The sequence below is a fragment of the Mobula birostris genome, chromosome 18 (genome assembly GCF_030028105.1).
Source record: "Mobula birostris isolate sMobBir1 chromosome 18, sMobBir1.hap1, whole genome shotgun sequence".
In the NCBI taxonomy this organism is placed as follows: Eukaryota; Metazoa; Chordata; class Chondrichthyes; order Myliobatiformes; family Myliobatidae; genus Mobula; species Mobula birostris.
In genome coordinates this window covers 49,504,075-49,530,800 of record NC_092387.1, presented here as the reverse complement: position 1 = coordinate 49,530,800, position 26,726 = coordinate 49,504,075, and the positions used below count along the sequence as shown (strand labels likewise).

At 43.0% G+C, this 26,726-nt stretch overlaps 1 protein-coding gene across 11 annotated transcripts in view; it reads right to left on the bottom strand.

Annotated features, from left to right (window-relative positions):
* Window positions 1–26,726, bottom strand: part of cdh23 (cadherin-related 23) — a 1,156,658-nt gene that overhangs the window by 279,358 nt on the left and 850,574 nt on the right. For all 11 annotated transcript variants that reach the window (XM_072282605.1, XM_072282606.1, XM_072282607.1 and 8 more), the window contains exons 33-35: window positions 11,128–11,277; window positions 10,523–10,651; window positions 5,237–5,365 (exon numbers count right to left, since the gene is read on the bottom strand). In XM_072282605.1, coding sequence (XP_072138706.1) covers window positions 5,237–5,365; window positions 10,523–10,651; window positions 11,128–11,277 — 408 coding nt within the window. The remainder of the gene's footprint in view (window positions 1–5,236; window positions 5,366–10,522; window positions 10,652–11,127; window positions 11,278–26,726) is intronic.

Genomic DNA, 26,726 nt, shown 5'->3' with positions numbered 1-26,726 from the left:
TCCTCCAGTCTGAGGGTGGCCTCATCATCGCAGTAGAGAAGTCATGGACTGACACGTCAGAATGGGATTGAGCAGAAAATCCAATAGTGACGTTGAATGCTGAAATTTCATATACAATGAAAAACAGAACACTTGAGATGTCTCCATTGTCTTGCTCAATGTTTACATCTCAATCTACAACAGTACTGATTAACAAGTGATTAGCTTGCTGTTCCATGAGGTTTCCTTATCTCTGCACTGAATTCGGAGAAGGAAGTCTGAGAATCGGAGCAGGAGCACGGAGGAAGCCATTTTTGAATTTTTCGGGGTTTTTTTCCATCGGCGTTCAGGGAGGCGGGACTGCGCAGGTGTGTGACATCGGGCAGTGAAGCGCAGAAGATTTAAAAGGACAGAAATCCTGCTTCGGGTTTAATTCGAAGAAGGAAGTCTGAGAATCGGAGCGGGAGTGCGGAGGAAGCCATTTTTGAATTTTTCGTTTTTTTTTTCCATCGGCCTTCAGAGAGGCGGGACTGCGCAGACGTGTGACGTCGGGCAGTGAAGCGCAGAAGATTTAAAAGGAACAGAGCCTTATACAGCGGGCAGCATAGTTTGCGGGCTGCAGAGTGAGCCGGGAGCAGAGTGAAGGCTTAAGGGCTTCGGCTCAACGGGCTTAGGCGGAAACGGGCGAGATGAGGAGGGTTTGGTATTCATTTTTTGTTGTTATTTGAGGAGAGGGGCAGTATGAGTGTGAGGGCAGTTTGTTGTTCTCGGTGCCGGATGTGGGAGGCCCTGGAGTCTCCAAGCCTCCCGGACCTCCACATCTGCGCCAGGTGCGCCGAGATGCAGCTCCTAAGGGATTGCGTTAGGGAACTGGAGCTGCAGCTCGATGACCTTCGTCTGGTCAGGGAGAGTGAGGAGTTGATGGAGAGGAGTTACAGGCAGGTGGTCACACCAGGGCCACGGGAGGCAGACAAGTGGGTCACAGTTAGGAGGGGGAAGGGGAAGAGTCAGGTAATAGAGAGTACCCCGATGGCTGTGCCCCTTGACAATAGGTACTCCTGTTTGAGTACTGTTGGGGGGGACAGCTTACCTGGGGGAAGCGACAGTGGCTGTGCCTCTGGCACAGAGTCCGGCAATGTAGCTCAGAAGGGTGGGGAAAGGAAGAGGAGGGCAGTTGTAATAGGAGACTCGATAGTAAGGGGGTCAGATAGGCGATTCTGTGGACGCAGTCTAGAGACCCGGATGGTAGTTTGCCTCCCTGGTGCCAGGGTCCGGGATATTTCTGATCGCATCCGAGATATCCTGAAGTGGGAAGGTGAGGAGCCAGAGGTCGTGGTACATATAGGTACCAATGACATAGGTAGGAAAAGGGAAGAGGTCCTGAAAGGAGAATATAGCAAGTTAGGAAGGGAGTTGAGAAAAAGGACCGCAAAGGTAGTAATCTCGGGATTACTGCCTGTGCCACGCGACAGTGAGAGTAGACATGCAATGAGGTGGAGGATAAATGTGTGGCTGAGGGATTGGAGCAGGGGGCAGGGATTCAAGTTTTTGGATCATTGGGACCTCTTTTGGCACAAGTATGACCTGTTCAAAAAGGACGGGTTACACTTGAATCCTAGGGGGACCAATATCCTGGCAGGGAGATTTGCGAGGGCTACTGAGGTGACTTTAAACTGGAATGGTTGGGGGGTGGGAATCAAATTAAAGAGATTAGGAGAGAGGAGGTTAGTTCACAACAGGGGGATGGGAACAAGCGCAGAGAGACAGAGGGGTGTAAAATGAGGGTAGATGCAAAAAGTAGTAAGGTGAAAAGTAAAGGTGGCAGGCCGGCAAATCCAGGGCAAAAATCAAAAAGGGCCACTTTTCAACATAATTGTATAAGGGCTAAGAGTGTTGTAAAAGCGAGCCTGAAGGCTTTGTGTGTCAATGCAAGGAGTATTCGTAACAAGGTGGATGAATTAAAAGTGCAGATTGTTATTAATGAATATGATATAGTTGGAATCACAGAGACATGGCACCAGAGTGACCAGGGATGGGAGCTCAACATTCAGGGATATTCAATATTCAGGAGGGATAGACATGAAAGAAAAGGAGGTGGGATAGCATTGCTGGTTAGAGAGAAGATTAACGCAATAGAAAGGAAGGACATTAGCCGGGAGGATGTGGAATCAATATGGGTAGGGCTGCATAACACTAAGGGGCAGAAAACGCTGGTGGGAGTTGTGTACAGGTCACCTAACAGTAGTAGTGAGATTGGGGATGGTATTAAACAGGAAATTAGAAATATGTGCAATAAAGGAACAGCAGTTATAACGGGTGACTTCAAACTACATATAGATTGGGTGAACCAAATTGGTAAGGGTGCTGAGGAAGAGGATTTCTTGGAATGTATGCAGGATGGTTTTTTGAACCAACATGTTGAGGAACCAACTAGAGAGCAGGCTATTCTAGACTGGGTATTGAGCAATGAGGAAGGGTTAATTAGCAATCTTGTCGTGAGAGGCCCCTTGGGTAAGAGTGAACATAATATGGTGGAATTCTTTATTAAGATGGAGAGTGACATAGTTAATTCAGAAACAAAGGTTCTGAACTTAAAGAAGGGTAACTTTGAAGGTATGAGACGTGAATTAGCTAAGATAGACTGGCAAATGACACTTAAAGGGTTGACGGTGGATATGCAATGGCAAGTATTTAAAGATCACATGGATGAACTACAACAATTGTTCATCCCAGTTTGGCAAAAGAATAAATCAAGGAAGGTAGTGCACCCGTGGCTGACAAGAGAAATTAGGGATAGTATCAATTCCAAAGAAGAAGCATACAAATTAGCCAGAAAAAGTAGCTCACCTGAGGACTGGGAGAAATTCAGAGTCCGGCAGAGGAGGACAAAGGGCTTAATTAGGAAGGGGAAAAAAGATTATGAGAGAAAACTGGCAGGGAACATAAAAACAGACTGTAAAAGCTTTTATAGATATGTGAAAAGAAAAAGATTAGTTAAGACAAATGTAGGTCCCCCACAGACAGAAACAGGTGAATTGATTATGGGGAGCAAGGACATGGCAAACCAATTGAATAACTACTTTGCTTCTGTCTTCACTAAGGAGGACATAAATAATCTTCCGGAAATAGTAGGGGACAGAGTGTCCAGTGAGATGGAGGAACTGAGGGAAATACATGTTAGTAGGGAAGTGGTGTTAGGTAAATTGAAGGGATTAAAGGCAGATAAATCCCCAGGGCCAGATGGTCTGCATCCCAGAGTGCTTAAGGAAGTAGCCCAAGAAATAGTGGATGCATTAGTGATAATTTTTCTAAACTCTTTAGATTCTGGACTAGTTCCTGAGGATTGGAGGGTGGTTAATGTAACCTTACTTTTTAAAAAAGGAGGGAGAGAGAAACCAGGGAATTATAGACCGGTTAGCCTGACATCGGTGGTGGGGAAAATGCTAGAGTCAGTTATCAAAGATGTGATAACAGCACATTTGGAAAGCGCTAAAATCATTGGACAAATCAGCATGGATTTGTGAAAGGAAAATCATGTCTGACGAATCTCATAGAATTTTTTGAGGATGTAACTAGTTGAGTGGATAGGGAAGAACCAGTGGATGTGGCATATTTGGATTTTCAAAAGGCTTTTGACGAGGTCCCACACAGGAGATTAGTGTGCAAACTTAAAGCACATGGTACTGGGGGTAAGGTATTGATGTGGATAGAGAATTGGTTGGCAGACAGGAAGCAAAGAGTGGGAATAAACAGGACCTTTTCAGAATGGCAGGCAGTGACTAGTGGGGTACACAAGGCTCAGTGCTGGGACCCCAGTTGTTTACAATATATATTAATGACTTAGATGAGGGAATTAAATGCAGCATCTCCAAGTTTGCGGATGACACGGAGCTGGGCGGCAGTGTTAGCTGTGAGGAGGATGCTGAGAGGATGCGGGGTGACTTGGATAGGTTAGGTGAGTGGGCAAATTCATGTCAGATGCAATTTAACGTGGATAAATGTAAGGTTATCCACTTTGGTGGCAAAAACAGGAAAACAGATTATTATCTGACTGGTGGCCGATTAGGAAAAGGGGAGGTGCAACGAGACCTGGGTGTCATTATACACCAGTCATTGAAAGTGGGCATGCAGGTACAGCAGGTGGTGAAAAAGGCGAATGGTATGCTAGCATTCATAGCAAGAGGATTCGAGTACAGGAGCAGGGAGGTACTACTGCAGTTGTACAAGGCCTTGGTGAGACCATACCCGGAGTATTGTGTGCAATTTTGGTCCCCTAATCTGAGGAAAGACATCCTTGCCATAGAAGGAGTACAAAGAAGGTTCACCAGATTGATTTCTGGGATGGCAGGACTTTCATATGATGAAAGACTGGATCAACTAGGCTTATACTTGTTGGAATTTAGAAGATTGAGGGGGGATCTTATTGAAACATATAAAATCCTAAAGAGATTGGACAGGCTAGATGCAGGAAGATTGTTTCCGATGTTGGGGAAGTCCAGAACGAGGGGTCACAGTTTGAGGATAAAGGGGAAGCCTTTTAGGACCGAGATGAGGAAAAATTTCTTCACACAGAGAGTAGTGAATCTGTGGAATTCCCTGCCACAGGAAACAGTTGAAGCCAGTTCATTGGCTATACTTAAGAGGGAGTTAGATATGGCCCTTGTGGCCAAAGGGATCAGGGGGTATGGGGGGAAGGCTGGTACAGGGTTCTGAGTTGGATGATCAGCCATGATCATACTGAATGGCGGTGCAGGCTCGAAGGGCCGAATGGCCTATTCCTGCACCTATTTTCTATGTTTCTAACTGTGGCTGTGGTCAGCAACTATCACAGTGTGGACTTGTTTTTGTGAACTTGAGTTCTGAATGCTATTTGTTTAATTTGATCGTTTGTACTTTTTTCTCTGAACATCCGGTATTTGAGGTTCTTCTTTTGTGTTAATGGGTTCTTTGTTTTGTAGCTCAAGATTGTATAAAGTATACTGTACATACTTTGATAATAAATGTACTTTGAACTTTGGTTATTGCATTGCTCTGAGGAATCTTGCTGTGTGCAGATTATTGCAGTTATTGCATCATGACAGTGACTACACTTCCTATGATTGTGCAAGCCCTTCCTTAATACTGCAAAAATAATTTTGCTCTATTTTTCAAATTCAGAAACTTGAAGATGTTTGAATCCCACAAACTCAACAACTTCTTTCATCTACAGTTGATCTTTTCTTTCAGAGAATCCAGTGGAGAAGACCAGTTACTTTACCTCATAAATGCTGATGTTGTAGCTGCCAAGGTTCAAGATAACTGGGGCATTGTCATTGACATCCACAGCTGTGATAGTGATCACGTGATTTGTCTTGCGTGGTGGCAGACCATTGTCAAAGGCCTGAACCTGAAAGCAAATAATACATCAGATCCTGGAGCTTCATAGATTTTGTTTGCTGTCAAATGTCCACACCGGACTCTATCACTTTTTATATCACCTTAATTACAAACTCTTTCTGCTTGTCCACTGTCATCTTGCAAGTGTAATGCCCTGGTTCATATCTTTACTGTGATGCTGTATGGATTTTATTTAAAAGTTCTGCAAGAGCAGTCTGTTCTGTTTTCAGCTTGTTTGGGTTATTGTTGAAGATGAGGGATGAAGAGAAATGTGTGCTATCCAATTAGGATGGTAGAACTGAGGGGAGGTTTCTCTGGTGAGGGACACTAAGGTCGGGCTTGGGGCTTTTGTTCGGCAGGGGATGAAGAGAGAAGACGCTGTGGAGCACCGGTCATAGGAGACAGCCCGGTGGGAGATCTGCTTGTTTGCGATGGATTGTGAGCGATGTTGTGAGCGTGTGCTGTCACGCTGACCGAGGGCCCTTAAGTGACAGACAAGTTCAAGATGAGCTCCAATTTGTGCACATTTGACTGTTTAATTAAAATGGCCCTTTTCTTTTTTTTTCTTTATTGACCCTTTCGTTAAGATTCATAAATATAATTCCTTTAATCGTATGCAGTGTGCTGTCTGTTATTCTGTGGCACTAATTTGTAACCGGGTCGCAAATGACACAGCATCCACACAAACTAGGGTTTGGGGTTGAGATCTGTCTCAGTTTCCTGAGTTTGGCAGGACCAGAGAGTGTTTTCCCTCGACTTACACAGCCAAGGAAAACAGGGGGTTTTACAAGGAACTGGAGTAAATATTAGAACAGAAAAATTAAGAGCAAGACTAGGATGTGAAACACCTCCAAAGTGCTATATTCTCCATGTCCAGTGAAAATTACTTTTCTTCCGATCCCTAGATCCCACAATTTCCTTTGTTAATCTATCCATATCAGCCTTGTATACAATGATTGAGATGCCACAGTCCATCCGGGATAAAGAATTCAAAAGATGTTAGATACCTTAGAAAAATAGAAGGCCACGGGTAACTCTAGGTAATTTCTAAAGTAAGTACATGTTCGGCACAGAATTGTGGGCTGAAGGGCCTGTACTGGGCTGTAGGCTTTCTATTTGGCATGTTTCTGACAACCCTTATTAACATTTTATTAATGCAACATAGAAAGCATCCTGTCTGGATGCATCAAAGTTTTGTATTGTAATTGCTCTATTCGTGATTGCAAGGAAGTGCAGGTTGTGGGCACAGCTCAGCTTATCTCAAGGACAAGCCTCCCCTCCATGGCCTCTGTCTATACTTCCCAATGCCTCAGTAAAGCAGCTAACATAATCAAAGACCCCACTCACTCCAGACATTCTCTCTTCTCCCCTCTCTCATTGGGCAGATATAAAAGCCTGAAAGCACATACCACCAAGCTCGAGGACAGTAACTACCCCTCTGTTATAAAACTACTGAATGTTTCCCTACGATGAAAAGTTGGGCTCTATCTTGTTATGATTTTGCAGATTATTGTCTACCTGCACTGCACTTTCCCTGTAGCTGTTACACGTTATCCACATTCTGTTATTGGTTTATCTTGCATTTGCTCAATTGATCTGTACAAACAGTATGCAAGAAAAACTTTTCACTGTACCTCAGTACATGTGACAATAATAAACCAATTCCAATCATTGGAAAATCAGAATAAAAGCCTGTGATGACAAGAGACTGCAGATGCAAGAAACTGGAATGAAAAGCACAACGTTGGAAGAACTCAGTAGGTCAAGCATCTGTCACACCCCGAACCTATATTGCTATATACTGGTAATCTTTCTAATTCCCCCTCAGTCCTGACACACAGTCTCAACCTGCAGCATCAACAGCAGCTTTTGCATCCATATATGCTGTTTGACCCACGGAGTTTTTCTAGTTATCTAAGTTTTGTTCTAATATTCTATGACTCTCTCCAGCAGAAAGGAATTTTGCCTTGAACATCTTCACACCCTTCATTATATGGCAGGGCACTGCTGACAGGTTAATTGAGACGGTCTCAGAACAGATCAGGCAGCTTAAAGCCAGGCATCCACAAGACTCTGTGGACCAACAGCAGCAGTGGAAGCGTACACTGCTGTCAACCTCATGACCCGGCATATCCCTCACTCTACCACTGCTGTCAAGTCAGAGGAGTACCAGTGAGGGGCTTGCCAGAACACTGTGGGCCAAAAACTATCTGTGAAGGCAAAAGGAGTAAATTGACGTTTTGGGTTAGCATCAGTACTGAGAGGGAACAGCAAAGGTTGTCTGTTTAAGGAAGTGTGTATGGAGGTTAAGGAGATGATGTGGAACCAGATTAGGAGGGGACAATGAGTAGACTGAACTAGAAGGGGAAAGGGGGCGGGACAAAGGCTCGTGGATGATAGGTGGAGCAAGCTGCATCCTCATGCCAACAAGAATGTAAAAGGACACTTTTTTTTTAAGGTGTCGACAGTCTTGAGGGAAAATGTAACTCATCACTGGCAATAGTCTTGACAGCCTAATCACCAGACATGAGTTACCTCTCAGAACATATGTACTACATGAAATATGGTCCGTTTTTCAGTTGCAGTTCTAACCATCTTCAGGTTATCTACAAACCAATCTAAAGATAAGGTAATGTCATGCTGAGATGGATAACCAAGTTTCTTTAGTGAAGAAGAAATTAACCCCGACAGTCTTGAAGTTTCCACTAAAATAATAGAGAACCTTTTCTCTTGATTTTAAATAATCCACTCCCCCAATACACCCTATACCCTACATCCTGAAAGCTCTCTTCCTTTTATTTTGTTCCTTGGTGTTTGGATGGGAAGGATGCACCACACAAGAACAGGCCACTTTACTCAACTAGTCCATGGTGCTGTTTACACTCCTCTTAAGCCTCCTTCCATCTTTCCTCAGCTAAATTTATCAGTGTGGCACTCTATTTTCCTCAATTTTCTTTCCATTATCTATTTACTCAGCCTCCCCTGAAATACATCATTAAGGACAAGAGGGCAACCAGGACGTCCTCTTCTCATTGCTACCATCAGGAAGGAGGTACAGAAATGGAAGACGCGCATTCAATGTTTTGGGAACAGTCTCGTCTCCTCCACTATCAGATCTCTAAAGGGGCAATGAACCAACCCATGAACACTATCTCATTATTTTTGCTCTCCTTTTGCATTATTTAACTTAATTTTTCATATACAGTATATATTTCATATTGTATTTTGCAGTTCATTTTAATGTATTGCACCGTACTGCTGGCGCAAAATAACAAGTTTCACAACACATGTTGGTGATATTAAACCTGATTCTGAAATACATTTAAAATATTTACTTCAATCACCTCTTGTGGTAGTGAGAATCACATTATCACTACTCATTAGGTTAACCTAATGAGTTGAGAAGGAATTGTTTAAGTCATAGGAAGGTGAATTATGGAATTAATTGCCACAGGCGGCTGTGGAAGCCAGGTCATTGGGTATAATTAAAGTGAGTTTGATAGGTTCTTGATTAGTAAGGGCATCAAAGGTTACAGGGAGAAGGCAGGAAAATGGGATTTAGAGGGATAGTAAGTCAGCTATAATGGAATAGCTGAGTAGACTCGATGTGCCAAATGGCCTAATTCAGCTCTAATGCCTTAAGGTCTTAAGAAAAGCTTGGATAGATGGGAGTGGTATAAAGGCTTCTGGTCCAGGTGTGGGTCGATGGGACTTGGCAGAATAGCAGTTTGGTATGGACCAAAAGACCTGTTGCTGTGTTCTACGACTCTACTCCTCTGCAACCCTTGTTCCTTGCGGATAATGAGGTCTTGCTGTACTCGCTTAAGTGGATAAAGAAGATCCATTGGCATTATTTTACAAAAGATTAGAGCCAATGAAAAAATTCAGATGTATTTTCTGTAATATATAGGAAGAGTATCAATTGATTTGTAAACAACAATATGATAATGACCAGGTTATCTATTTCTTTTAATGATAATAACTGAAGGATAAATATTGGCTGTGGCACCAATAAGAGCTCCTTGATCTTTATCAAGGAGCTCTTATTGGGAAGAATGGTGGCAGAACAGAGCATAACACTATTACAGCATCAGCAATCAGCATTCAAACCCTGTCTCTGTGTGTAAGGAGTCTGTATATTCTCCCTTTGACAATGTGGGTCTCCTTCACGTGCTCCGATTTCCTTCCACATTCTGAAGATGCAGGGTTTAGTAGGTGAATTGGTCATATGGGTATAACTGGACTCGTTTGCCAGAAGGGCCTGTTATTGTGCTGTATCTCTAAATAAAAATAAACGATGTGCTTGGGTTCTCCTGGAAATGATCATGATGATAGGAGATAGAGAGGGATAGAGAAGAGAGAGGAGAGATGAGAGAGAGCAGAGATGAGAGAGAGGAGGGATGAGAGAGAGGAGGGATGAGAGAGAGGAGGGATGAGAGAGAGGAGGGATGAGAGAGAGGACAGAGGAGAGAGAGGAGAGAGGGAGGGGGAGAGAGGGAGGGGGAGAGAGAAGAGAGGGAGGGGGAGAGAGAAGAGAGGGAGGGGGAGAGAGAAGAGAGGGAGGGAGAGAGGAAGAGAGAGAGGAGAGAGGGGAGAGAGGGGGAGAGGGGGAGGGGGGAGAGGGGGAGAGGGGGAGAGGGGGGAGAGGGGGGAGAGAGGGGGAGAGAGGGGGAGAGAGGGGGGGAGAGGGGGAGAGAGGGGGAGAGAGGGGGGAGAGGGGGGGAGAGGGGGGGAGAGGGGGGAGAGAGAGGGAGAGGGGTGAGGGGGTGGGTGAGAGAGGAGAGGGGGAGGGGGAGGAGAGGGAGAGGGAGAGGGGTAGAGAGAGGGGAGAGAGAGAGAGTGGGAAAGGAGAGAAAGGGGGGGAGGAGGGAGAGGTGGGAGAGAGAGAGGAGAGAGAGAATAAACTGTAACTTGTGTTCCTCTTTCCTTTATATAGTCATCTTTGCAATAGGACACACGAAATTCAGCAAATCCTTGCAAAAGATATGTGCTAAAATTGAGAGAATAGATATGGAAAAAGCTTGTGGCAATGAATTGAGATTCAGTCTCTGAGTCTGAGAATCAGTGTAAAACTTTAGTGAAATGGACAAGGACCAACTACATAACTGATTGCGGTTGCATTTCCAGGCTAACTAAGCAAATACACAATGACATCCAGTAAACTTACCGTTAGTACATATCTGGCAGTTTGTTCTCTGTCCAGGTGTTTAGCAAGGTAGATCTCTCCACGACTTCTGTTCGAGGTGCTAATCTGAAATGCTCCGTTAGTATTTCCAGACAGAATAGTAAAATTAACCTGAAGTGTATATAAAGACAAAACTGTTTTCACGTGGAGGAAATGGAAACAAATGCTCAAACTGTCAAATAGCACTTGACATTTTCTGGAAGCACTTTTTTCAGTAGATATGCTTTGATTTGGAAAAGTAGATACAGATGAGGAATACTACTTAGCTATCCTAGCTTAGAATTAGTCTTCTATATTATTAATAACCTATCTTCTGTGGTATCCTTCAGGAGTAGCCTTAAGCCTAGGTTACAGTTCAAGAGTTTATCTAATAACCTGACTGACCTAAGTTTTTAAGGCTCTTGCCCAGTCCCTCTAGTTGCAGATAGATTTTAATGTCAAAAATAAACTATTAATTGCTGCACTCCTGTTGTTTCTTTGATTTGGCAGTTGCTTATTCACCCAGCAATGCCCAGAAACAAATGGTGTGTGGAAATTTTAATCCAGAAGGAAATGTTTTTGCATTACTGGAAATCAGCTGTTCATACCAGTCCATTCTGCTTAGTATCCGGATCCCGTGCAGAGACAACAGCTACTCGCTTGCCAATGGGAGCATCCTCCTGTATCTCCACTGAGGAATCGGAACTTGCATCAAACACGGGGCTGTTATCATTCTTATCTTCCACAGTGATGATTACCTGTCGGATATAAGGCAGGAAATGAAGCTAATAGTCACGATAACAAAACCCCACATAACCCATGTGACCCATTAAACAACTGCTTTGACACTCAGTGGAAAAGTGTGATTTCTTTTAATAAATATTAAGCAACAGTGTTAATATTTCTATGAATTTCACGACCTTCCCAATTTCCTCCACAACCAACTTTAATGTAGCCACATTCAAAAGGGTCTGCTTAGTTACTGGAAGAATATTCCAAACTCCACGTTTGCTTTACCACCAAATACAAAGTGATTTCAAATTGTTAATTCACTAACTGTTGCTTTTAGTGTGATCTCCAATTGCAATCCCATTTTGCTGATGACGTGTAAACCAAGTAAGGATTTTGAGTAGTGTTGAGCATGCAGAAGTGGCTTTAAGGGGATACAGACGAGATTAAGTGAGTGAGAAACAGCATGACAGATGGAGCAAATGTGGAAAGATGTGGGGTTATTCACTTTGGAACAAAAGCTGATTTATTTCTAAGGGTGAGAGAGTAGGAAATGTTGATGCTAAAACGGACTTGAGGGTCCTTGTACACGTCACTGTAAGCCAACATGCAGGTCTGGCAGTTAGGAAGGCAAATGGTACAGTCAGGGATGGGTTCGCTCAGTGGAGAATGCCTGTGCATTATTTTGTTTAACGTGGGGAGGCGGACCGATGGGCAGCCACCACAAGGTGCTCAACTGATTGGGTCAGGACCCAGTGGCATGAAGTGCAAGACGACTCAGTACCCTTCACTGCTGCAGCCTTCCTCTACCTTCACTGACATAATGATGTATTATCTTCTGCCAGCTCTACCATTGAGATCTTGGTTGGATTGCTCTTTGTCTGAAACCTCCCCTCTTGACCTTCCTGCCATGGCTGACCTTACCAGGAGCTAATTTCCAGACAGCATTATTCTTGGGATCTCAGGAAATCACAAGCCTCTCCATCAAAACAAGTTAATGATCCTTGGAGGTGATTATGGTAAGATTAACCCTTTAACTCTCAATTGTATTTGCTGTGACCCTTACACTTTATTTGTCAACTGTACTGCATTTTCGCTGTAACTGCAACACTACATCCTGCTTTGTTTTTGCTTTACTGCCTCAGTTCAATTACGTAAGGCATGAATGGACTGGATGGAATGCAAAAATAAAGCTTTCACTGTATTCATTTATTTTTTATTTAGAGATATTGCATGGTAACAGGCTCTTCCAGACCAACGAGATCACGCTGCCCAGTTGCACCCATGTGACCAATTGACTTACTAACCCATATGTCTTTGGAATGTGGGAGGAAACCAGATCACCTGGAGGTCACAGGGAGAATGTACAAACTCCTGAAAGACAGCAGTGGGAATTGGACTTGGGTTGCTGGCCCTGTAATAGCATTACACTACCTGCCCTCAATGTATTTTGGTAGATTTGACAATAATAAACCAAAACCACTATCAAGGTTAGCCTTTATCACAAGGTAAAGTAAAGATGTGCTAATACAATTACACATGGCCGTGGTGAGTTCATCCCTGGAGGACTGTATACAACCTGAGTCTCTTTACCCAAAGAAGGATGGAAGCACTGCAATTACCAGAGAAAATGCCACAAAGTTTCACCAGGCTGGCTTCTGGGATGGCAGGTTCCACGAGGAGACACAGGGTTGACTAAGTTTAGAAGAATGAGAGGTCATCTCACTCAAACGTACAAAATACTTAAGAGGGCTCAAAAGGATAGATAAGGCTAGAATGCTTCTTTTAGCAAAGGAACTTAGAAATAGGGAGGATACAGTCTTAAATTAAGAAGCAGATCGTTTAGCATTAAATGAGAAGTTTCTTCACTTGAAGAGTGATGAAGAGTCAAAAGCACTCTAGGGATAGTAGACAAACCCTCAGCATGGCATGATTATGGCATATAGAATTATAGAGACATACAGACTAGAAACAATCCATCAATCCACACTACCAATCAAGCAATCATTTACACTAATCCTACATTAATACTATTTTTGTTATATCATCCTTATTCTCTTCAGCTTCCACCACCCTCCCCACACATCAGGAGCAATTAAAAATAGCCAGTTACCCTCCCAACTCTGTGGGACTTGAGAGGAAACTGCAGCATCAGGCACCACACTGGTACCAGGTGTTGAAAGGTGAGCAAGTCCAACAACAACCAAAGATAAACAGGTTTCAAAATGTCTCACTTCTCATTTATGTAAATATAACATCCTCAATGACAGACTTAAAAGTGTTGAATTTATTTTTCTTCCCACACTATGTCCTCTCCTCTTTCTCTTGTGACCCTCTTCCTGATGCTGGACATTGTGGCTGAAGATATGATCATGTTCACAGGAGTTGCTAAGAAGAAACCTGGAGATCATTCTTCCTAATGTTCTTTCATGACAGCATCCTCATGTTAGCCACTACTGTGAGGTTTGGTCCTCTCACAATATAGGAAAACTGCAGTGAACAGTCAGGTCAGCAGAAAAGACCGTAGGCTGCAGTCTACCATCATTGTAGGATATGTAGGAGTCCAGGCCAAAGAGGCGGGCAGGAAAAATCATTGGAGACAATACTCACCAAGCAAACTGCCTTTTCCAAAAGCTCCCTTCCTGAAAGTGCTACAAGGCTTTTAAAACAAAAACTTCATACCATCTTGAAAGTTTCTTCCCCACGCAGTTAATCTGATCAACCATTCTAGTTAGCGTCCCCCACCCCCTCTATCTATTACATAAATCACTGAACTATAAACACTTTGAACTATTTTTTATAAAACTGCTTACATTGTAAATAAATGCTAGTATTTATGTACAGTGGCATGCAAAAGTTTGGGCACCCCGGTCAAAATTTCAATTACCGTGAATAGCTAAGCGAGCAAAAGATGAATTGATTTCCAAAAGGCATAAAGTTATAGATGACACATTTCTTTAATATTTTAAAGCAAGAGAACTTTTTTATTTCCATCTTTTACAGTTTCAAAATAACAAAAAAGGAAAAGGGCCTGAAGCAAAAGTTTGGGCACCCTGCATGGCAGTACTTTGTAACACCCCCTTTGGCAAGTATCACAGCTTGTAAATGCTTTTTGTAGCCAGCTAAGAGTCTTTCAATTCTTGTTTGGGGGATTTTCGCCCATCGTTCCTTGCAAAAGGCTTCTAGTTCTGTGAGATTCTTGGGCTGTCTTGCATGCACTGCTCTTTTGAGGTCCATCCACAGATTTTCGATGATGTTTAGGTCGGGGGACTGTGAGGGCCATGGCAAAACCTTCAGCTTGCACCTCTTGAGGTAGCCCATTGTGGATTTTGAGGTGTGTTTAGGTTCATTATCCTGTTGTAGAAGCAATCCTCTTTGGCCTTTTTTTTTTACAGACGATGTGATGTTTGCTTCCAGAATTTGCTGGTATTTAATTGAATTCATCCTTCCCTCTGCCAGTGAAATGTCCCCCGTGCCACTGGCTGCAACACAAGCCCAAAGCATGATTGATTCACCCCAGTGCTTAACAGTTGGAGAGGGGTTCTTTTCATGAAATTCTGCACCCTTTTTCCCCAAACATGCCTTTGCTCATTGTAGCCAAAAAGTTCTATTTTGACTTCATCAGTCCACAGGACTTGTTTCCAAAATGCATCAGGCTTGTTTAGATGTTCCTTTGAACCTTTTGAATAGAACTTGTGTTACAGTCAGTGGCATGGGGAACATTTACTGGTAGAGGGAAGAATGAATTCAATTAAATACCAGCAAATTCTGGAAGCAAACATTACACCATCTGTAAAAAAGCTGAAGATGAAAAGAGGTTGGCTTCTACAACAGGATAATGAACCTAAACACACCTCAAAATCCACAATGGACTACCTCAAGAGGTGCAAGCTGAAGGTTTTGCCATGGCCCTCACAGTCCCCTGACCTAAACATCATTGAATATCTGTGGATAGACCTCAAAAGAGCAGTGCATGCAAGAGGGCCCAAGAATCTCACAGAACTAGAAGCCTTTTGCAAGGAAGGATAGGCGAAAATCCCCCAAACAAGAATTGAAAGACTCTTAGTTGGTTACAAAAAGTGCTTACAAGCTGTGATACTTGCCAAAGGGGGTGTTACTAAGTACTGACCATGCAGGGTGCCCAAACTTTTGCTTTGGGTCCTTTTCATTTTTTGTTATTTTGAAACTGTAAACGATGGAAATAAAAAAGTTTTCGTGCTTAAAATATTAAAGAAATGTGTCATCCTTAACTTTATGCCTTTTGGAAATCAGTTCATCTTTTACCCGCTTAGCTATTCACGGTAACAGCAATTTTGACCAGTGGTGCCCAAACTTTTGCATGCCACTGTATTTATGCACATTTTATTCCGTATCCAACTTATACCCTCTTTTTTCTTTATAATTGTTGAACATTGTTTTTTTTGTGCTGCATGCTGCATCAACACACTACAGTAAATTCCTAATACATGTAAATGTATATGATGAATAATGCTGAGCCTTGATGAACTTACTTGAATCAGTTTTATATCATCATCGTAATAGAGACTACCCCCACCTTTCCTATACATCACAACAGCACTAGCTTCCAAAAGGAAAGTTAATTCAAAAAGCTGGGTAACTTAAATACAGAATTTTATGAAACGCTGGTGTCAGTAAATTGTGGTTCATTAATGCACTTTAAGGAAGGAAAATCTACATCTTTAGTCAGAGGACATGAGACTCTATGGACCTCATCAATATGGTCCACTCCTAAAACATAAAAAGCATTTACAATGATGGAAGTGGTTCAAGGTGGCTGCTCACCCACACCTGTCCAATATCATAAAAACATAGAAACATAGAAAATAGGTGCAGGAGTAGGCCATTCGGCCCTTCGAGCCTGCACCGCCATTTATTATGATCATGGCTGATCATCCAACTCAGAACCCCGCCCCAGCCTTCCCTCCATACCCCCTGATCCCCGTAGCCACAAGGGCCATATCTAACTCCCTCAGGATGGACAATAAATGTTATTAGCTCAGGATGGGACAATAAATGTCATAAGGAGATCTGAGTCAATTCCATAAAACCATGATTTAGACAGGAGGTGCTGTACACTGCTCAGGTACACAGTGAAGGATTGCACCACCCACAAACGTGCCATTAATCCCCACCCCCACTGACAGGCATGGTCTCGGGACAAAGTTGGGGCAGATGGACTAAGTATAACAGCTAACCACTCATCAGCCAGCTGCCAGCCGGCTTGATTGCAACATTTAAAAGTAGTTTGGGTAAATACATGAATGGGAAGAGTATGGAAGGCTGTGGCCTGGATGGGATTAGACAGAATAATAGTTCAGTATTGACTACAAGGTTTGAAAGGTCTCTGTGCTGTAGTGCTCAATGACTCTACATGCCTTTGAGAAGCTCTGGCCGATTCCTGCAGATAGATTGTTTTCTGGATAGTTGGCATAGGCATGGAGAAAATAAATGATTTAAGTGGGCAAAAGAAAAGTACGAAAAAGTCAACAGCCAGAAACATCAGAACTATTTCTTTCTTCATAGATGCTGCCTGCCCTGCTTCCTGTTTTTCTCAGAGTTCCAGCCTCTGCAGCTTTTTGCTTTTCAATGAAAAGACACGAAACCAGTTATTCAGCAGGTCTCATTGGAGATAAGTCGGTCAGTACAGGACAACAACACTCACTTATACAATGCTTTTAATGTAGTTAAGTAGGGAACGTTAGAATGGTGGTCGTAAAGAGGGCATTGCACACACATAAATAATCCTATTTCCAGCTCCTCCTCTGAGAAAATCCTGAAAACAGACCTCTGACCTGATTATTGGTTACCTCCCTTAATATTTTTCAGTGGCCTAGTACAAGTTTTGTGGTGTAACAGCACGTCCATAGAGTGTCTTTAAGTGTTTTATCTTAGGTTAAAGGAAGTTGCGGTTATTGAGACATGATTACCAACCTAGCAGTCTGCCTTAGCTATCAGTAACAAATTCAGTGGCACAGCATGAATTAGGTAGCCTGTAAACACACTGATTATGTAAGGGGAAATGAAGGCCAGTTCCTAAACATAGCTCAAAACTGTGTGAGTTGGTTAGGATAGTGCAGAGGATACTTGTAGCCAGTGCCTTGGCCAAAAGGCAAGAACAAGGTAGCCATGCTGAACTTGTCCAAGTCATCATTCAGGCTGCAGCATAAATGCTATGTGCAGTTCTGGTAACCACACTATAGGAACCATAGGAAGGATGTGACTGCACTCGAGGGTTGAGAGGATAATTGAAGGATAATTTGAGCAATGCACTCAAAGTCCTGAAGGAACTCAGCAAGTCAGACAGCATCTAAGGAGAGGAAGAAACAGACAATGTTTTGAACCATGACCCATCATCAGGACTGGAAAAGAACAGGGCTGCGGCTTGAATAAGGTCAGGGGAGGGGTAGGATTACCCACATCTGGGTTGCTTTAATACAGGGTGGCTGGAAGGGCAGTATTTAAAATGAAGAGAACCCTAAATAGCATGAACAGAGAAGATCATTGGAGTAGAGGCCAATAATGGGAGGAAGAGATTTAAGGTGGAAGGATTAGAGAGGTGTCTGGGGATTTCTTTTTTTGTAACTTGGAGGGGAATGAGATCTGGAACTCCTAGCTTGACTGACAGTAAACAGAACCATTTCAAATAATATGTTCTGAGATCAGCATTAGCTATGCCAAACTGAGACATGGGATTCTGGTGGATAACTCTTTTCCAGCTACATACAGTATACGTTGTACTTGAGGGGCAGAAAGTGCTCCTTCCTTCCTTCCTATACACAGTATCTTTCATTATATGAAATAGGCTTGCCAGGATAATCACGGACACGACCCACCCGGCCAACGCACTTTTCGTCCCTCTTCCCTCCGGGAGAAGGCTCAGGAGCTTGAAGACTCGTACGGCCAGATTTGGGAACAGCTTCTTTCCAACTGTGATAAGACTGCTGAACGGATCCTAACCCAGGATCTGGGCTGTACCCTCCAAATATCCGGACCTGCCTCTCAGTTTTTTGTACTACCTTACTTTCCTTTTTCTATTTATGATTTATAATTTAAATTTTACTATTTCCTATCGATTTGTAATCCAGGGAGTGTGAAGTGCAGAATCAAATATTGCTGTGATGATTGTACGCTCTAGTATCAATTGTTTGGCGACAATAAAGTAAAGGCCTTTAAAAAATATAATTTTCTCTTGATCTCAAATTCACATCAGCATCAGTTCTGTTTTGCAAATAAACTTATATAGCTGGTTTCATTTATCAAGTTCCTGAACTCATTATACTTAATAAAGGACAACACTACATTGTAGCAGCATGCAAACATTTAAAGTGCTCCAATCAAATTTTTCCATGCACTACACTGAATGTTGAGATGAACAAATTTAGATCATAACTTCCATTCCTATTTTTTCTCTCAGCAGGTGACGGCATTAGCTTTGCTGTTGCTACGTATGCAAAAACATCAGAAAATTTGAGGTACAGTAAACCATTTGGCCCCTTAAGTCTTCTCCATCATTCAACAAAATCGTGGATGATATATCTCATATGCAATTTTCCTGCCCTATCCCCATATTTTTAATATCTGGAGATGCAACCATCCCTGCTTTTAACTCAGTTATTGACTGGCGTCCAGGGCCTTCCAGGGTAGAGAATTTCACAGATTCACCAACCTCCAAGGAATACCTCAATCTGAAAATGTCCACCCCTCATTTTGAGAATGTGACCAGAAGATTGAGACTACATAGCCAAAATGAACAAATTCCTCTGGCATAGGAGCCCTGAACTAATGAGATGTCCTCCTTCTTCAAAGAAAGTGGCTTCCCTTCTGCCACTATCAACGCTGCCCTAACCCGCATCTCTTCCATTTTGCACACATTTGCCCTCACTCCATCCTTCCGCCACCCCACCAGGGACAGAGTTCCTCTTGTCCAGCACAGAACTCTCTGTAATTTTTGCATTCTCCAACAGGATCCCACCTCCAAGCACCACCAACCGCACCCCACCCTCACTTTATACTTTCAGTAGGGATCGCTCCCTACATGACTCCCTTCTCCATTCATAACTCCCCACTGATCTCCCTCCTGGCACTTATCCTTGATAGTGGAACAAGTGCTACACCTGCCCCTATGCCTCCTCCCTCATTACCATTCAGGGCCCCGAACAGTCCTTCCAGGTGAGGCGCAAAACTTCACCTGAGTTTTTTGGGGTTATCACTGTATATGGTGCTCCTGGTGTGGCCTCCTGTATATTGGTGAGACACGATGTAGATTGGGAGACTACTTCATTGACCACCTACGCTCTGTCCGCCAGAAAAAGTGGGTCTCCCAGTGGCCACCCATCTCAATTCTACTTCCCATTCCAACATGTCAGTCCATGGCCTCCTCTACTGCCTCAATGAGGCCACACTCAGGCTGGAGGAGCAACACCTTATATTCTGTCTGGGTAGCCTCCAACTCAAAGGCATGAACATTGATTTCTTGAACCTTCGGCAATTGCCCCCCCCCCCCCCGCACCACCTTTCACCATTTCCCATTCCTGTTTCTCTCTCTCTCATCTTATCTCCTTATCTATCTGCCCATCACCTCCCTCTGGTGCTCCTCTCCCTTCCCTTTCTTCCATAGTCTTTTACCCTCTCCTATCAGATTCCGCCTTCATCAGCCCTTTATCTCTTTCACCAATCAGCTTCCTAACTCTTTACTTCACCCCTTCCCTTCTCTCAGTTTCACCTATCACCAACCATCTTGTACATCCTCCTCCTCTCCCCCCACCTTCTTATTCTGACTTCTCATCTTTTTTTTTCCCAGTCCTGATGAAGAGTCTCAGCCCAAAACGTTAACTGTTTACTCTTTTCAATAGATGCTGCCTGGCCTGCTGAGTTCTTCCAGCATTTTGTATGTACTGATAGGAGCCCTAAGGGATGTTTCAACCTGAAACATTAGCAGTTCCCAGCATGGGGTCCACAGACACCTCAATCCAAGGTATGGCTCTACGGCATAAAAATGGTTGGGAACCCCTGCTCTAAATGCTGTTTAATCTGCTAACTTCTTCTGGATAATTGTTTGTTGCTCCATATTCCAAAACCTGCAGTCTCTTGCCTCTCCTCCACCAAAATTTTGTACAGTTCATCTCACCTTTTGAAACTACAGAGAATAGGGGGGTTATCTGTTCAATTTCTCCTCAGGTGAGATTCTCAGCATCCCAGGTGTTGGCCTCCTTATGGAATAAGCAGCAAGAATACTTCTGTCTGGTGCCCTGACTACTGTGTACTTTTCAATCAAACATCATTGCAAATGATCCAGTCACAATTGGAGTGCTCTTTGTGGAAATTAGCAATGAGGTTTCCAACACTGCAACAATAACTACACTTCATAAATACTTTGACCACTGCATCACACCGATCATCCTGAAACCCGCAGAAATTGGATTAGGGGCAGATAATTACATGAATGTTGGTCTCACTCAGTGAACACAGAATGGAACATAAAACAGTGAACAGTACGACCCAGCACAATACAGGCTGTTTGGCCCACAATATTGAGCTGACCCTTTATTCTACTCTAAGATAAATGTAACCCTTCCCTCCCACATAGCCGTCCATTTTTATTTCATCCAAGTGCTTAAGAGTTTCTTAAATGTCCCCAATGTTACTGTCTCTACCACCCCCACCCTTGACATCCCCCCTCATAATAGCCATTAGACCCTTGGTAAAGTCTTTGGCTGTCCACTCTATGTATGCCTCTCTTCGTCATGTACACTTTTATCAAGTCATATCTTATCCTCGTTAGCTTCAAAGAGAAAGCCCTAGCTTGCTTAACATACCCTCATAATGCTTGCTCTCTAATTCAGATAGTAAATCTCCTCTGCGCTCTCTTTAAAGCTTCCAAACATTCCCCTCCTCCATTTATCTCACATCCACGTTAGTCATTTTGAATACAAATCACTGAAAGTTAACATGACTTATAGTATGCAATTTGGAAGACAAACAGTATATTGACCTTTGTACGAGAATTATATAGGACCCTGATGATAGTACAGATGGAATATTACACACAGATCCGATTCCTCAGTTTGAAGGAACAAAGGTTCACTGGACTGGTTCACAAGACTCTGGTGGGCACTGTTAATGTGGAATGCTGTAGGTCAAATTTCCTGATTTATTGGTGGATGTCAGGTGCATTTTTTTGTTTTGGATTTTGGACAATTTTATTAAACAATTAGTTTAAGAAGACGCAGGTGGAATCTCAGCAACTTTTGGCTAGTGGCCATGAAACAAAGAAAACAACAAAATACTTTGTTAATCACTCTTTTTATGGTAAACGATCATCGCAAACAATAGCATACAACTTCCCTTTGGACTTGGAGGCAATCCGATGTGGCAGAACTGAGGCGAGGTGAGGCAGCAGGCCCATCGCCGAGAGCGAGGGAGACCCAAGGCTCGATTGATTTAACCGCCGGGCCGAATCAGAAAGATTGGGTACAGGTCAAATTGAAATCAGAAAGATTGGGTACAGGTCAAATTGAGGCAATGGGGTCCAGAACCCAAAGTGTATCAAAGCGACTGAACCCAAAATTTGGACGATTTAAGCGCCAGACCAGATTGAAAATGTCTGGCTACTGGGGCCTGAGGTGAGGGATGGACCAGTTCAGTCTGCTGCTCCGCTCTGTGCTGAACTAGGTAGGGGTCAATGGCCTGAACTGTCTTTGTGGAATTCAGCTCAGAATGCTACCAGCTTGCGTTTAATTTTTGCATAATCTCTTTTTTCTCTGCACATTGGGTGCTTGATAGTCTTTTTAATGGTTTTTTTTTGGGTTTCTTTGTTTCATGGCTGCCTGTTAGGAGACGAATCTCAAATTTGTATAAATGTATACATATGTTGATAATAAATGTACTTTAAACTTATTTGTCACATGTATAGCAAAACATACAGTGAAATGTGAATGGCAGGGGAGCTGCGTGCCCTCGGTTACAGAAAGAACTAGGCCTCAAGTCTCATTATAGCCGCCCAGAAGAGAGGCATTGGAATTGGTGGACTCTACAGGAGTGCCGGGGATGGTGTGGCACAGCTGAAGTCAATGTTGCACCAACCCCCCAGTTTTTTGGCAGATAACAAGCCATGTTGTGTTCATCTGCAGACTTCTGCCACATTTATGGGCTCAGGGTCTTGGACTATATATATATTTTTTTGTGCGATTGTGTTTTACTGATATCTTATATGGACTTGCTATGTATGTGCCGTGTGCTGTGTATGACTGTTGATACTGTGTTTTGCACCTCAGTCCCAGAGAAACGTTGTTTCATTTGACTGTATTCGTGGGTATTCATGTTTGGTTGGATGACAATTAAACCTGAACTTGAACTTGGATGTGGTTTCTGGGATTAGAGGTTGCTGTTTCTGCCATGCATTGAGGTTAAGAAAACTGGGACAGAATGTCCTTCAGATTATAATTATGAGGACTAATGTAATTTAAATATACAGAATTATTATGTGATTTGATAAGGTAGATGTAGGGAAGATGCTTTCCCTGGCTGGAGGATCTGGAACTACAGACTCAAAATGGAGGACAGACAGCTCAGGACTAGATATGTGAAGAAATTTCTCACCCAGATGGAAGTAATATATTTTTAGGAGATACTGCATGATAACAGGCCCCTCAGATCTAACAAGCTTGTGCTGCCCAATTACATCTATATGACTAATTAACCTAATAATCCTTAAGTTTTTTGGAGCGTGGAAGGAAACCCGAGGACCCAGAGGAAACCCACACGGTCAAGGAGAGAATGTAAAAACTCCTTACAGACAGAGGCGGAATTGAAATTGGGTCGCTGGCAGAGTAATGGTGTTACACTGACCGGTATGCTGCCATGCTGCCCAGAATCTTTGGAATCCTCTGCTCGGGAGAACTGTGGAAGCTCAACAGTTGAGTACATTTAAAATTGAGTACACTGAAATTGAAATGATTTTTTTGGTGGATTTGGGACAATTTTCTTCAAAGATTAGTTTTATTTGCCACACGTACATCAACACTTACAGTGAAATGTGTTGTTAACATCAAATCAACAAAGATTGTGCTGGGCAGCTCGCAAGTGTTACCATGCTTCGGGTGCCAACATTGTATGCCCTGTGACAAAATACCAAGTTATCAGAAGATTGAGGCCGATAAGAAAGACAATGGGGGAACATTCAGAAATATTAATGGGACACGAGAGAGATTAACGAAAGGAGACACAGTTCCGAGTATTGTCAGAGACCGGTTGCTTTGAACCTGAACTGTTTGAAGTTTGATGGACAGGCGATACCCCAGCAGGGGGATAAAAGGAACAGGTTCGCTAAGGCAACAGACACACCACGACACCACGAGATAACGAGACCCTGGAAAAGCGGTGTGCCCCCACAAGTTGGTGGGAGTTTTGGAGGTCTGGTCATGGGACCAACCATAGACGCACAGGATGAGAAGGCACGATCGGCAGGAACCTGGTGTGTGTGTCCACCCTTGCCTGGGTGCCGGGTTCACCGCAGAAGAACGATTGTATCTGGAATGGAGGGGTCACAGTCGGTGACCTCAGAAGACATTAAAAAGGGCTCGCGCCGAAAGCTAACTGTGAAGAACAAAGGTCGGTCTGAATCCGATTTGCATATTCATTCTCTCTCCCCAACGGCACAACAGCGATTACTGTGAACTGAACTAAACTGAACTGAACTCTGTGTCACTTGAGACTGACCATTTTACCCCTAGACTGCAATAGAGCTTGACTGATCCTATTATCCTAGTTCTGTGTACATGTGTGTTTTATCATTACTAACCTGTTGCATCTATATCCTTATGTTTAGAGTACTGTGTTACTTATTTCTTTAATGAAACTTTCTTAGTTCCAGTAATCCAGACTCCAACTAAGTGGTCCATTTCTGCTGGTTTGGCAACCCAGTTATGGGGTACGTAACAGCCCAAAACTCACTGACCCTTACTAACCAATGCGCCTTTGGAAATGTGGGAGGAAACTCACACAGTTACAGGGAGGACCTACAGACAGCTGCAGGAATTGAATATTTCTTATGTTAATATTCTAATCTCTCCTACTCTGAGATGAAGAGTCTGACTGTCTACCCCATCTGTGTCTTGGATGATTTTATATACTTCTACCTGGTCTACCTCAGCCTCCGATGCCCCGAAAAAAAAACAATCGCAGTTTGTCCAACCTTTCCTTATAACTAATAGTCTCTTATGCAGGCAATGTCCTAGTAAACCACTTCTGCACCTCCTCTAAAGCCTCCACATCCAATGATGTGGTGACCAGAAATACAACTGCAATATTAGCACTAACACCTAACTGAGCCAGCCGTTAAAAATAACAAAAATGAGAAAAAGAGATGTTTTAAAATCCATTATGGTTATTCACACCCAGAACTATGCTTAAATCAGGACCTGCGTGGTCCAGCAGTAGCTGTGTGAAATGCTTGTAACTGCTGTGTATTTGCCACTCTGAATAGTGGGAAGGTCAACCCTCAAATAATCCTGCCAGTAGTGGCCACAGACCAATTGGAGGGCACAGCTTAAAGGTGAGAGGGCAAAAGTTTAAAGGAGATTTACATGGCAAGAATCTGTTTTATATAGAGTGCGGTATGTGCCTGGAATGCACTGTGAAGGGAAGGTGGCAGAAGCAGATATGACAGGAAAATTTAACAGACGTTTGGACAGGCACTTGAACAGGCAGGATATAGGGATCATATACAAGCAGATAGCATCGGCTAGATTGCAATGGGCAACACAGTCATTGTGGGCCTGCTTCTGTCCTGTTTGCTATTCTACGTTTTAAACTCAGTGTCTACATAAAGTCAAAGTCAAAATAAATTTATTACCAAAGTACTTACATGTTACCGTATACTACCTTGAGATTCATTTTCTTGCATATATTTACAGGAATAACAAAGGAGAAATCCCATTAAGAAATAAAGGATGAAACTCATTTTCTAGACTCCAAGGGATAACATTAGACCACAAAAATCAGAGGTAAAGAGTACGATCATGATGGAGCAGCTCAGATTGGAGTCCTGCCACATGTCTGTCTCTGACAATCATTATACAGTATGACAAATTCCTTTTTTTCTTAACCTGTATTCCAGTACTCTCCAACCATTCCTCTCAGCCAAGCAGGTTGGAACACAAAATTATGAACACCTTTTGGCTTTGGCTGAATAATGTAGCAATTAAAGTGTGGGCCTTTATTGTTTGTCTTTCCTGGAGCTGATTAGTTGGGGCAAACCTTATGGTTGTGCTGGTGGTTCCAGGGGAATTGCCAAGGTTCAGCCATTCCAGTGGAATCAATCCTCGGCCTATGCAGACTGGCTGTGAGCCCAGGACCTGCTGAGTGACAGATGGCTCTGCATCTGTCACAATACCGCACCTTTGGTATTATGTGGCCAATCCTAGGCATGAGATTGGATTTTCAAAGGCAGACTCTGCTTACAGATTAACAAGCAAAAGCTAAACTTTATTTTAAAAAGTTCATAATTACAGTATTTCAAATCCATTAATTAACTATATTTTTGATTGTTAGAATGTTTATTATCTTAACAATAACTGCAGGAATTCCAATACTGTTGACTGCCTCTATTTTAAATGCTTGAAGTTTTGGTAAACTCCGGACCAAGCTGGCTATTTCCAGGGTAGAGCCTCTGCACTAGGCCTTCTGAGGGCAAGCTGCTGCTGCTACTGAGGTCTTTGTTCCCACCTCCCAAGTGCAAGGAGAAAATAAATCAAACAAAACTTGAACTGTGAATATTCAAAGTGGTGCAGAAAGTGGCTCAGTTCCTTTACAACAGCCCACACATCCAATCTTCACAGGGTTGTATATTTGGAGCTCTGTTCTTTTTAGGAATGGCCCCAAGCATGGACTAGCCTTGGGAGCTGAAACATGATCATCATCCATGAAAGAAAACCTGTAACCCCTGAGGAAACAAGAGACCCCCCTTGCATTGATTGAACACTTCTGGCAGCTGATTCCAACATTTGGTAGATCCCAGAGTTTCTGCACTGCTCCTCTTTGCTGGAAGAAGTGAGATTACTTAAGTATTACTGTTGGTTTTGTCAGGAACTAGAAGAGTTAGAAAATGTCTCTATAGAATTCAAAGCACAGGACTCTGGATCCCTAAGTTCAGAAAGGTTTCAGTACGAAGTATAACCTTGGCGTGTGCTGCCAGTAGGGACCACAGATGACTTTGAACTGGGTCCAGGAAGATTCAGGCCATGACTGTTACACAATTTTACATAGAACATAAAACAGAACAACACAGTACAGGTCCTTTGAATCATGATGTGCCAACTTACTCCACAATCAATCTTTCCCTTTCCTCCTACTAATTTCCCGTCAGTCACCTTTTGTACAGACACGCCTGTGCCTAGCCACACTTTATGGACATACAATCCATGTATGTTTATAAACTAACAAGAGAAAAGACTTTGCA